The sequence below is a fragment of the Triticum dicoccoides genome, chromosome 2A, assembly GCF_002162155.2.
Source record: "Triticum dicoccoides isolate Atlit2015 ecotype Zavitan chromosome 2A, WEW_v2.0, whole genome shotgun sequence".
NCBI classification, from domain to species: domain Eukaryota; kingdom Viridiplantae; phylum Streptophyta; class Magnoliopsida; order Poales; family Poaceae; genus Triticum; species Triticum dicoccoides.
The window spans coordinates 611261677-611274422 of record NC_041382.1 but is presented as its reverse complement, the minus strand read 5'-3'; the positions used below and the strand labels follow the sequence as shown (position 1 = coordinate 611274422).

General features: G+C 50.0%; 1 protein-coding gene across 1 annotated transcript; it reads left to right on the top strand.

Annotated features, from left to right (window-relative positions):
• The first annotated feature begins 764 nt into the window (after positions 1–764).
• On the top strand, positions 765–5804 carry LOC119355703 (E3 ubiquitin-protein ligase WAV3-like). Its single transcript, XM_037622550.1, has 2 exons — positions 765–1257; positions 3628–5804. Exons 1-2 carry the CDS (start codon positions 1036–1038, stop codon positions 5494–5496), a joined length of 2091 nt encoding a protein of 696 aa, XP_037478447.1. The 5' UTR covers positions 765–1035; the 3' UTR covers positions 5497–5804.
• The last annotated feature ends 6942 nt before the right edge of the window (positions 5805–12746 follow it).

Here is a 12746-nt window from a genome sequence, read left to right as displayed (position 1 = left end):
TTAATTATTCATTAATTACATGACATAAAAAATTTAAACAATACATTTTCCCTTGTATTGAATTGTATAGTTTTTGTGACATACAGTAACAAACATTTTGTTAGTCAGATTAATGGTCAAAGTTGGACCTCGCAATATGAGTGCATCATATATTAATAGGAACATGCGGAGTAAAAATACGAAGTTGCCTAGTCAAGGTCTCCTTCGGTTCGTAGGAATTTTGTATAAATTGTATAGGATATGATTCTTGTACAGAAAATTCCTTTAGAGCCTTATAGTTTGTAAAATATTCCTGATTCCTGGTTCGCTAGTCCCCCATCGTATTTCGACCATGATTTTAACTGTTAAAATATAAGTTGTACGTACCAAAACAACATCATTGTAAAAGTCATTCAAATACGAATTCAACAACGTATTTTTTGTTGACACCCATTAACGTTTTGCTAGTCAAATATCTGAACAAACTTTAAAATATTCAAATACTAAGAAACTTTAAAATGTAACGAAAATCCATATTTAAATATACTACCGTCCCCGTTCAACCGCTCCGCTGGCAGGGGCGACCCAGAATTCATTGCACCGCCCCCCGATATCTTGTGACCTCCAGCTCCAACCAGGGCGCTCCCTCCCTCCTCACCGCCGCCTCTCCCGGCGACTTGATTGCCTGCTGTAAAAAAAAAAAAAAGAAACGCCGGAAAGGAGCCAAACCCCCGTTCCCGTCGTCACCCGTCACTGGATTTAAACCCGCACGCTGACCTGTGCCCCGCCTCCCTCCCTTGGCATCCCTTGCACGTTTCTCCTCTCCTCTCCTCTCCTCCCCTCCCTCCCGCGGGTCAAACCAAGCCCGAGGACACAAGGGAAGAAGCCGCACCCAAACGCTCCACCTCCAGTCACTAATGCCGTGCCGCCTCCCCTCCAATTCCACCACAGCCGCAGCCCTCCTGGCCGCATAGCGGCGGTATAAGAGCCAGACGAGCGGGGAGAGCCGGGTTGGTTCGGGCCTGGGAATCGGGATCGCGGCGCAAGGCGGGCCCGATGGAGAGCGCGTGGAGGAAGGCCAAGCGGGCGCTGGCCCTCCGTCTCTGCGTGCTCGCCCCCGCCGAGGGCGACGGCGGCGATGGGAGGCCGGCGGCGTCGGGCGCCGGCGGGTGTCGGGGCGAGGCGGCCGTGACGGTGGGGTCGGCGCCCGAGGAGCCGGCGGCTGGCGGCGGCGGCGCGTTGCGGAGGTCCAAGTCCGGGAGCAGGTCCTCCTCCAAGGTGAGGCAGTTTCCGTTTGCGCTTTCCGAGTAATAATACCTCGCGTTTCTAACGCAAAATAAAACAAAATCAAATAAAATCGGGAGCCCTGCGTTTACTGAATTAGATTTGAAATGCCGGTTTATAGCGAGATGCGTATCCGTCCGCGCGGATTTCGGGTTCTCCTGACCTGCCTAAGATTTGTTACCAGTAGACGACCGATTTTCTGCATGCTTAAGATATTTTAGACTTTGTTGCTTTTCAAAGCGTTTCACAAGTTCAGCGCTCCTGGAAGAAGATACTTCTGTGGATTACCACCCCTGTAGACTGCAGCCGATCCCGAGCGTAGCCATCGTCCTCGTGATCGCCGCCGCTGCTTTGTTTCGTGCGCCCCTTCCGAATCATACATGTCCCTGTTTTCAATCCTGTACTACTAGTATTGCTGTGTACTAGTGGGAGTATTGTTGTGGCTTTGGACCATTCACTTCTTTGCCCCGGCAGCAGATAGTAGTAGTAGCAAACTTCCAATACAGTGTTGCGCCAGCCGTGATCTGCCCAGCGCCATATCTTTTTAAGCTAATCCAGATTTGACCTTGCATTGGATATGCATAATTGCGTACGACGTGGGCCCACTTTCCTATTGCATCCCACTATTAATGAATTCCACTTGCCCCCTCCCCTGAAAAGGACCGCGAAAAGCTTTGCTTCCTTTGCTCATCACCCGCCCGTGGCGCCGTCACGTGGAGCAAATCCCCGACTCTTTCCTCCTACCACCAGCTTTCTGTATTTATGGCAAACGCTCCAACTTGGCACCAGCGATGCAAATTCATGAAATTGTTTCTTGTTTATGGTATATCATTTATTTTTCTGTGGTGAATGTGCTTTGACTGCCAACTGCAACTGCAACTGCAACTGCATGCGTGGTTTGACCATACGTACTATGACAATTCAGCAAGCGACCTCACGAGGATTGCGCCTCTTTATTTGACATTTTGTTGTGCGCTTTTCCATGTAACAAATAAACTTTTGTTGAACAGGAAGTGAATTACTTCTGATGGATGTAATAACATTTATGTTTTCTGTGTGTTCTTTTTTATAAGTTGGACCGACCGCAGCACAGCCTGCACCTAGTTTTGTTTTGGTTCTTTGGTTGTGTATTACATTCTTGTAGGTTACGTCCTTCGAGTTGGTGGGTTTACTTTGCATGTGAAGGTAGCTTTTACCATTTGCAAAACCATTGAAGTTAAATATAGGGGGTTGAAACTTATGGTGGTGATAATATATACAAAGTGAATGGTCAATTGCTTCAGTATAACAACATGTGGGGATAAGACCGGATTTTTTCTTTGCTTTGAAAGTTTGGTGGTAGGCGGTTGGTCCCTGTTCAAAGGGTGTACTTGGTTTGTACTTTCGTTTCGGCAAATTCATGAAATAGTTAACCTGGTTTTGTTTGTAAAAGTTGACACAAACATTTACCTCCGTATGCTCGTAGTAGTTGGTTTGGCAAATTCATGAAACAGTTAGCCTCTTTATCTCTGTGAAACACTTAACCTCTTTATCTTTGTATAATAGTTGACACAACCATTTATATTTTCTCGATGGTGATGGACCAATCAAAAACAAAGTGCTAGACTTGATGTTGGTTACCCTGTTCTTATAATGGAGTTTGATTTGTGGTTTGATAGAGTTGTGCCATTGTCTTCTCTTTTTATCGTGTATGTAAGGTGGTACCAGACCCAGACACAGGAAAAATGTCCTTTCGTAGGCTAGCGTTGGCAGGGTCAAAATGGAACTGAATGTTTGTCCTTTCCATGCAAAAATGGAAACGGTGAGCATTTTCCGGAAACTTAAACAGAAAAATTCCCAGCTTAAGCGGAAACTTTGCCCCGGAAAAAGATACGTAGTCGGAATAGCTGTTTCTGCTGGAAACAGAAACAGTTCCGCAATTTCTGTTTATGTAACTGTGTGTCTAGCTCATACTCAACTAGCCAAAGGCCCATCCACAATAACCCTAAATTCAATTCTTTTCCTGTCTAGCTCCCGATCTTTTCCTGTCTACCACATTGAGCTGACATTTTGTTGTGCATGCTCGCCGACTTTTCATAAAAGAAAACTGAACTCTTTACAACAGAAATTTAAGTACTTACGATGTAATGTCATGTCTTTAGTAAGGTTTATGTATTTTGTTTCTTCTAATTTGATCAGGAGCACAGCCTGCAGTTTGCATTTTTGTGTAGGATATCCTTTGAGTTAATGAGTTTACAATGTAGCTTAGACCATTTGCAGAACAACATATATATGTGCCATCCAAGAAGCTGTTCATTTATTTATTTTTGGGTAGATTTTGATGGAATTATATTGATCTCTATTTTTTTTTTTGTACTTGAACAGAGGAAATGTGCAATATGCTTTGACTCTATGAGATCAGGCCATGGTCAAGCCTTGTTCACTGCAGAATGCTCTCATAAGTTCCATTTTCACTGCATTTCATCCAATGTGAAACATGGGAATCATGTCTGCCCAGTCTGCCGGGCAAAGTGGAAAGAGATACCCTTGAATCGCTCACTCTCTTCCAACATTCCTGATGGAAGACGTGGAATAAATGGAGTCCAATTGCCACAACAAGATGCCTATGTGGCTCTTCTCCATCAAGTTCCAAACCGTCAGCGAGGAGTTCGTCGCTTACATACTTCTGAGCCAACAGACTTCAATGACGATGAACCTTTACAGCAGACAGAAGCTACTGACAGTCTTAATTCTCGGTCTAAGAAGACTGCAGAAATCAGTACATATCCAGAATTCTCATCCATTCCACAGTCATCATCTCAAGCTGGATTTTCTGTCCTGATCCACCTGAAAGCTCCCAGTGCTAGCTCAGACCAGGTCACAGGCAGATTGGTCAATGAAAGCTCAGTTAGATCCCCAAGCGGACGTGCTCCTGTTGATCTTGTCACAGTGATTGATATTAGTGGCAGTATGGCAGGCACCAAGCTGGCACTGCTAAAGCGGGCAATGGGCTTTGTGATTCAACACCTTGGTCCATCTGATCGCCTTTCTGTAATTGCTTTCTCATCTTCTGCCCGAAGGCTGTTCCACCTTCAGCGCATGTCGCATTATGGCAGGCAGCAGGCTTTGCAGGCTATTAACTCGCTTGGTGCTGGTGGTGGCACAAACATTGCTGAAGCACTTAAGAAAGCTACAAAGGTGATTGAGGATCGCAGCTATAAAAATTCAGTGTGCAGCATCATTCTTCTGTCTGACGGGCAAGATACGTACAACCTTAGCTCAAATGTTCGAGGGGGCCCGAAAGATTATAGCACACTTGTCCCACAGTCTATTCTGGATGATACGCGGCGTATGCTGCCTATTCATGCTTTTGGATTTGGAGCAGACCATGATTCAGACTCCCTGCATTCAATTGCTGAAGCTTCTGGTGGCACATTTTCCTTTATCGAAGATGAAGGCGTGATGCAGGATGCGTTTGCTCAATGCATTGGTGGGCTTCTTAGTGTTGTCGTACAGGAGATGCGACTCAACATGGAATGTGTTCATCCTGGTGTTCAACTCTGTTCCATCAAATCTGGTAGCTACCCAAGCATGATGGCAAGGGATGGGCGGAGCTGTTCAGTTGATATTGGTCATCTGTATGCTGATGAGGAGAGGGACATTTTGCTGTCGGTGAACATCCCACAGTGTCGCGAACAGACCTCACTGTTAAAGGTTGCTTGTTCTTACAGGGATCTAACTAATGAGACCATCAAGCTTCAAGTAGATGAGGTGAAGATCAACAGGCCGACATCCGCCATATCTGAACATGTATCCATTGAGGTTGACCGTGAGAGGAACCGCATACAGGCCGCTGATTCTATCGAATCTGCGAGGGCTGCTGCTGAGAGGGGTGCTCTTGCCGAGGCTGTGACAATTCTGGAGGACTGCAGGAGGAGACTATCAGAGTCTTTTGCAAGCAGGAGCGGGGACCGTCTTTCCTTGGCCCTTGACGCAGAGCTGAGGGAGATGCAGGAGAGGATGGCGAGTCGCCAGCTCTATGAAGCTTCAGGGAGGGCATACATGCTATCTGGACTGAGCTCGCACTCCTGGCAGCGAGCGACGACACGCGGGGACTCGACAGAGAGCAGCACCATTGTTCACTCCTATCAGACGCCATCCATGGTTCAGATGTTACAGCATTCCCAGAGCCATATCCCTTCGCCGCCGGGCCAGCAGCCACAAGCCCGGCCACCCAGGCCGTCGGCGAGGTAGTTGAACCGTTTCGTCTTGGCAGCCAAATGCGCTGACGATGGCGAAGGATGTCGCCTTAGCTTTCATAGTTGTTTCCTTGATTGCTGGACGTAGTACCTGTTGATTCTTCTGCTTATTTGTTTAGTTGAGACTGTCGTGGTGGGTTTATACCGAAGGGATTGAGCTGGGTAATGAATGCCGGGCACATTCTGGGATATCAGTATGTATTACCTTGTTCTGTCAGGAATAATATTTGGGAAATGAGGCTGGAATTGTAAATAGTCTGGTATCCTAAATCGTTTTCCTTGAATCCTAAATTCTTCTGCCTATTTGCTTATTTGGAGTCAGCGTGCTTTATGCACTGCATTCTAGAAACGTGCTGGCATATTGCTACGGTATGCTATTGGAGTGTTTCTTTTCCCTTGCAATCTGAGTGCATATCATCTCCTACGGATGATGTATGAGGGCATCTCCAATGGCCACCCGCAAATTTCCTCCCACATTCATTCGTGGAGAGAGGATCAGTCTGCGGACAATGATGCGGGAGGCCGCCATACAACGGTGTCCGCATACATTTCAAACAATTTGGCAACAAACCGAATGAAAATCGTACAAATACGGTGGATTTCATATGTACCGATGACAATCATACAATCATGCAAACATGGCGGATTTTCGTTAGATTTTGAACATTTAGAAAAAAAAAACGTTCTGACCCGACCCTAAACCTATCCTACGGCAGCGTCCAGCATCGAAGTCCTTGTCCTCCTCCATCCGGCGCCTTCATGACCACCGGCGACAAGACCGATGAAGTGAAGCTGCGGACTCCTACGAGGAAGAGTAGAACACGGGAGACGGATCGACCCACATGGGACACAAGGCCCTGCCCAGGGGCGTAGCTATCGACCTGCTCGAGGTGACTAGTTGAATTGGCACGCGTAGCCGCCAAACACAAAGAAGCTGACCAAGAAGAAAGGTTTCTCCGGAAACAGCATGGTCCCCGACGACAAATCGAGCCATCAATCCTTCTGTTGACGACATAGTGGAACTCTCAATGAAAGCACCAATGTCGGTGTCAAAACCGGCCGATCTCGGGTAAAAGTCCCGAACTATGCATTTGAGGATCGAAGGTAACAAGGGACAAGTGGGACACAATGTTTACCCAGGTTCAGACCCTTTTAATGGAGGTAAAACCCTATGTCCCGCTTGATTGTATTTGATAAGTATAGGGGTTACAAGAGTTGATCTACCTCAAGATCGTAATGGCTAAACCCTAAATGTCTAGCCTATGAGACTTCTGATAGCCTCTACGGACTAAACCCTCCGATTTATATACACACCGGAGGGGCCTAGGGTTGTACAACGTTGGTTTGTGGGGAAAGGAAATAACATATTCGGACACCAATCTTGCCATCCACGCATAGGGGAGTCCTATCTGGATACGGGGGAAAGTCTTCTGCTTATATCTTCACGGTCCATCAGTCCGGCCCATACCGAATAACCCGGACACCCGAGGACCCCTTAATCCATGACTCCTCACCCGTCATCGCCCTCCCTTGCTGGAGCCGGGCAAACCTTATTGTAGTAGATAGTCGAGAAGTCGCCGTGCTAAGACTCCATAGGGCTAGCGCGCCAGGACAACAACCGCCGCTGTTGAAGAGTAGCATATATCGGAAGGATCCAACCTGAAGACACACGTATGTACGCGAACTTTGACAAGATCCAAGCAAATTCACCAAGGACAGATCCACCGGAGACACACCCTCCACACGCCCCCCCCCCCGACGATGCTAGACGCACCACCGGAACGAGGACTTGGAGGGGAGAACCTTATTCGATTTTCAGAAAGCCGCCGTCGTCTGAGCAGGACACAATCCCTAACAAAACTTGAAGGAACATCTAAAGACGGTGCCCTCCCACCGACAAGGGCCAGGATCCACCTCGCCGTCTGTAACACCCCGGATGTAACTTTCCCGATTTGTACTCCAACTCTTGCCGTTTCCAGCGTTAAGTTATATTTATTTCCTCGGGTTCGGGTTTTTGTCTCCGTGTGTTGTTGTCGTTGTCATGCATCTCATATCATGTCATCATGTGCATTGCATCTGCATACGTGTTCGTCTCATGCATTCGAGCTTTTTCCCCGTTGTCCGTTTTGCATTCCGGCGCTTCGTTCTCCTCCGGCGGTCATTTCTAGCTTTCTTTCGTGTGTGGGGATTAAACATTTTTGGATTGGACCGAGACTTTCTAAGCGGCCTTGGTTTACTACCGGTAGACTGCCTGTCAAGTTTCGTACCATTTGGACTTCGTTTGGTACTCCAACGGTTAACCGAGGGACCGAAAAGGCCTCGTGTGTGTTGCAGCCCAACACCCCTCTAATTTGGCCCAAAACCCATCTAACTCTACTCCATCATCTAGAGCGTTCGATCACGATCGCGTGGCCAAAAACTGCACCTCATTTGGACTCTCCTAGCTCCCTCTATGCCTATTTAAACACCCCCCGATTTTTGGATCTCCTCCTACCTCCGGAACACTAGAAATTATCCCCGCGCCGCACCGGACAAAAATCTGCCGATGGACATTGTCCGGCCGTCCCCGCCGCCGCCACGTGTCGCCACCGCGTTCGTTCCTCGCCGCCGCCTCCCGCCGGCCCGCCAGGCCCGGGGCGGGCCCTCCTCCTCCGCCGCCTGGGCCGAGCCGCCCCGCCGCCAGCCTCCCTCCGCGCCGCCCGGCCGGAGCGCCTCGCCCGCCGCCGCCGCACTGCCCCGCACCGCGCCGCCGCCTCGCCCGCACCGCACCGAGCTGCCCCGCCGTCGCCGCCTCGCCGCGCGCCGCCGCCCGGCCCGGATCCGGCGAAGATCCGGCCGGCCCTTGCTTCCCCGACCACTCCGGCGCCATTTCCGGCGAACTGCTACAGTGCGACGCTGCCTCGGTTCGTGTGCCCGCCGAAACCCTAGATCTGGAGGGTAAAATTTCGTCTAAGTCCCTGATATTTTTAGTTCAAGTACTCATGTTCGCGGCTCCATAACTTTGCATCCGTAGCTCCGATTCATGCATATAGCATATCAAAATGTTCACCTCAGAGAGTGCATCGTTTCATTCCATTGCATCATTTTTATTTGAGTTCATCTTGATGCCCGAAATGCTGTTAGAAGAGGGCTACTTGAGTTAATTGCCAGATTTGTTACTCCGTTTAGCACTTTTGTCTTTTTTGCCATGATTAATGAGTGCATGATATGCCCGTGAGTTCTACTTATGTTTTGTTAAGGGTTTTGTCATCTTTCTAGAGGTGTAACCCATGTATTTTTAGGATGTGTGTGGTGACTTGTGCAAGCTTGCAAAGTGGTGCACTTGCTAATTCTGTTTTCAGGGACTTAGTAATATCACTAAGTCCTGGATCTGTTTATCTCATGATGCCATATGTTCTTGTTGTTTCCTAGTGATCTGTGCCTCTTTTGAGGATGATCAGTAAGGGAGTTTTGTTAATTTTGTAGTGCTCTATCCATCCATGTCTTTGTTTGCAATTATGGAGCACCCTAGCTTGATTCAATCGAGCTCTACTTTTGCTACTTTGTGAATCTGGGCAGATTGTCAACTTGTTTGCAATTTTGCCGGTGATGTTGTAGTTGATCCGTGCGTACTATGCTATTGTTCTTGCCATGTCTAGCTTGCATTTTGTGCCTTCTTGATGGTTGTATGCTTGTCTTGCCATGACTTGCACCGTAGTGAGTGCATCGCGCTCGTAAACATGCCTACTTGAGTTATATTTCAGCATGTGCCAGTTTTCACTAAGTATGAAAACTGATTATGTTTTTGCTATGTTCACGTGCTTGCAATTGTATTTTCTCATCCTTTTTGGCTCAAGGTCACTAAGGGACTTTTGTTAAGCTCTTTGAGTATCTCCATGCCATGCTTTACTTTGCCATGTTCAGGTCCTGTAGCATGTAGTTTTGTTGCTCCGAAGAGGGCTACCTGATCTGAAATTCCAGACAAGTGTTAATTTCACTAATTCTGAGATCTGTTTGTCATTTACATTTTTGCCATGCTTGTTTGAACCTGTTAATGGATGAATTGGCCGTAGCTCAGTGCTAGACTTTTGTTAAGCATCTTGTGTGCATCCCTGCCATGTATTTTGTTGTCATGTTTGGATGCTGTAGCATGTTCATCTCATTGCATTTAGAGGCCTACTTGCTGTAAATCGCAGACCGGTGTCATTTTGAATCGCTTGCCATTTCCAAACCGTAACTCCGATTCCGGCGTTCTTTATATCGTTTTCAAGCGATTTTATCTCATCTTTCCAGTGGCACACTTGGAATTCCAAGTTGAGGCCAGGTTCATGCATTTCCTGTCATATCTTGCATTTTGCATCCCGCACCGCATCCCGCATAGCATATCATCTTTGCATCGTGTTGTTTGAGTTTGCACGTGATTGATTGTATCCTTGTTGCTTGTTTGTCTTATTTGGGTAGAGCCGGGAGACGAGTTCGCTAACGAGGAGCCCGTTGAGTTTGCTTTCGAGGATCCAGTCAACTCTGACAACTGTGCAGGCAAGATGATCATACCCTCGAAATCACTACTATCTTTGCTATGCTAGTTTGCTCGCTCTTTTGCTATGCCATTGCTACGATGCCTACCACTTGCTTGAAAGCCTCCCAAATTGCCATGTCAAACCTCTAACCCACCATTGTCCTAGCAAACCGTTGATTGGCTATGTTACCGCTTTGCTCAGCCCCCTCTTATAGCGTTGCTAGTTGCAGGTGAAGATTGGAGGCCGTTCCTTGTTGGAACATTTATTTATTTGTTGGGATATTATTATATTGCCTTGTTATCTTAATGCATCTATATACTTGGTAAAGGGTGGAAGGATCGGCCTCTCGCCTAGTGTTTTGTTCCACTCTTGCCGCCCTAGTTTCCGTCATATCGGTGTTATGTTCCCGGATTTTGCGTTCCTTACGCGGTTGGGTTATAATGGGAACCCCTTGATAGTTCGCCTTGATTAAAGCTTTTCCAGCAATGCCCAACCTTGGTTTTACCATTTGACACCTAGCCTTTTCTTTCCCTTTGGTTCTGCAGACTCAAGGGTCATCTTTATTTTAACCCCCCCCCCCCAGGCCAGTGCTCCTCTGAGTGTTGGTCCACCTGTCAGCTACCGGCCTGGGTTAAGTTGTCATGGGCTAAGTTGGGACTCCCCTGCAGGGATTTGAACTTTCGAAAGCCGTGCCCACGGTTATGGATAGATGGGAATTTGTTAATGTCCGGTTGTAGATAACTTGAACCTTAACTTAATTAAAATGAATCAACTGAGTGTGTTACCGTGATGGCCTCTTCTCGGCGGAGTCCGGGAAGTGGACACGGTGTTGGAGTAATGTTTGCGCAGGTTGCTCTCTAGTTTCTCGCTCGCGCTTTGCCTCCTCTTCTCGCTCTCTTTTGCGAATAAGTTAGTGTCGGGTGGTAGGTGCGACATATGCCAACGGGTGGCTTATCATTGTGGGAGCCAGTAAGACATCGCCGGTGCCTGGAAACGGGATAAGGAGAAGACATGCACGCCGGCGGATCTTACCCAGCTTCGGGGCTCTCCGTGGAGATAACACCCCTACTGCTGCTCTGCGGGGTCTCCGCATGCTCACTAGGTGAATCAAGTAGCTACACAACTCTCCTTGAGCTGTTTGGTGGGAGGAGGAAGAAGGGCACGGCTAGCCTGCTTCCTCTCCTTGTGTGGTGTCTAGAACTAGTAAGGGGTCGAACCCTTTGCATGGGTGATCCGGGGGGTTTATATAGGCCTACCCCCTGGGGGTACAATGGTAATCCGACTGGGCGCGGGGCCCAGCCATCTGTGACTGCGATCGCCGGCTGCTGGGGCCCGCCGACTGGTGGGTCCCGCCGGCTGCCGGCCCCTTGGTCGGCAGGCAGGCCCCACTGTCCAGGGCCTGGTCGGCGGCTGGTTACTGTGGCTCCATCTTGTTGACGTGAGCTTCATCGTGGTAAGCGCGGCTACAGTACCGCCGCCTGTCAGGCGATCGCTGTAGACTTACCGCGTCTTGTCTCCTTAATGGGGCGTCTTCTTCGAGGGAGGCGGTAAGCCGGCTGCGGGGAGCCGGATCTGTCTCGGGCCGACTGGCTGGAGGCGCGGCCGCCTTCGGGCGTCTCTCTGCTCAAAGGGGCCACCGTCTGTGGGCCACGCTGGCGGCCCGTCGTGGGTGATGCCAGGGTCAACATGGCAACAGTGCCGCGCCGGACGGGTCATGCCTACCCATACGGCGCATTGTGCCAGGCGTGCTCTGGGATTCGGGGGTGGCAGGCTTTACTGTAGCCACGCCCCATCGCACCGCCGTCAGGTGGGTGCGAACTTTTGTGGGTACGGTCAGGACCGCTTTATGGGGAGCCGGCTTCTTGGAGTCGGCCTTCTCATGGCCGGCTTCTTGGAGTCGGCCTTCTCGTGAGGGCTAAAGTCGGACCGCCTTCCGAGAGCCGGCCTGGGTGGCAGCCAGCAAGGGGAAGGCGGCCCCATGTCTTTGATTCTTGAGAGCCGGGCGGGCTCGTAACTTTTTCAGAAGGGCCAGGGGAAGCCGGCTAGGCTACCCATGGCTATTTACTCCGACAGTAGTCCCCGAAGCTGATCGAGCTCCGAGGCGAGCAGGGTGACGAGAAGCTTGGTCAGCTTCCCATCCTGAAGAGCCGGCTTTGCGGGCGTATGCCGACTTCAGTGAGCCCCACGTCTTATAGGCGGGAGGAGGGGGGACATGCGTGCTGACCACGGGCCCTCCCGTGGCCACGTGGCAGCGAGATCCTGCGAGCGCACGCGCGCGACGGGACGCCGCCGCAGGCCCGGGCCCGCCACTCGCGAGCCTTGGTCCGGGCGCGGATCTTCCGTGGCCCACAGGGGCCGCTCGCCTTCTCGAGGCAGTTTTGTTTCGCCGTTAAGGCTCAATAATCGCGGGACGTGGGGAGTGGGCACGATCGATCCCCACGCTTCCCCACGCCGCGCCTCCTCGGCTCCGCCACGTGAGCCTATAAGTAGGGGGAGGAGGGAGAGCGACAGAGGTTCGCACGCTCTCTCCCGCTCCGCCCCTCCTAACCCTCGTTTCTTCCTCTCGCTGCCGCCGCAGCTTCCCGTCTCAGCGCCGCCGCGTCTCTACACCGCCTCGCTCCCATGGCGTTGTCAAGCTCGTGGGACGGCTCCAACATCCATGACGACCATGTGGAGTTCCTCCGCCAGACTCGGTGCCTGCCCGGCGCTGACCTCGTACAGGTCCGCCTGGCGCCGGAGAAGGAGA

Bases quoted from the DNA above. Each gene is read 5' to 3' on its own strand.
- LOC119355703 (XM_037622550.1), top strand. From the start codon at position 1,036: ATGGAGAGCGCGTGGAGGAAGGCCAAGCGGGCGCTGGCCCTCCGTCTC. The intron at 1,258-3,627 runs GTGAGGCAGTTT...GTACTTGAACAG, and splicing joins GGAGCAGGTCCTCCTCCAAG to AGGAAATGTGCAATATGCTT.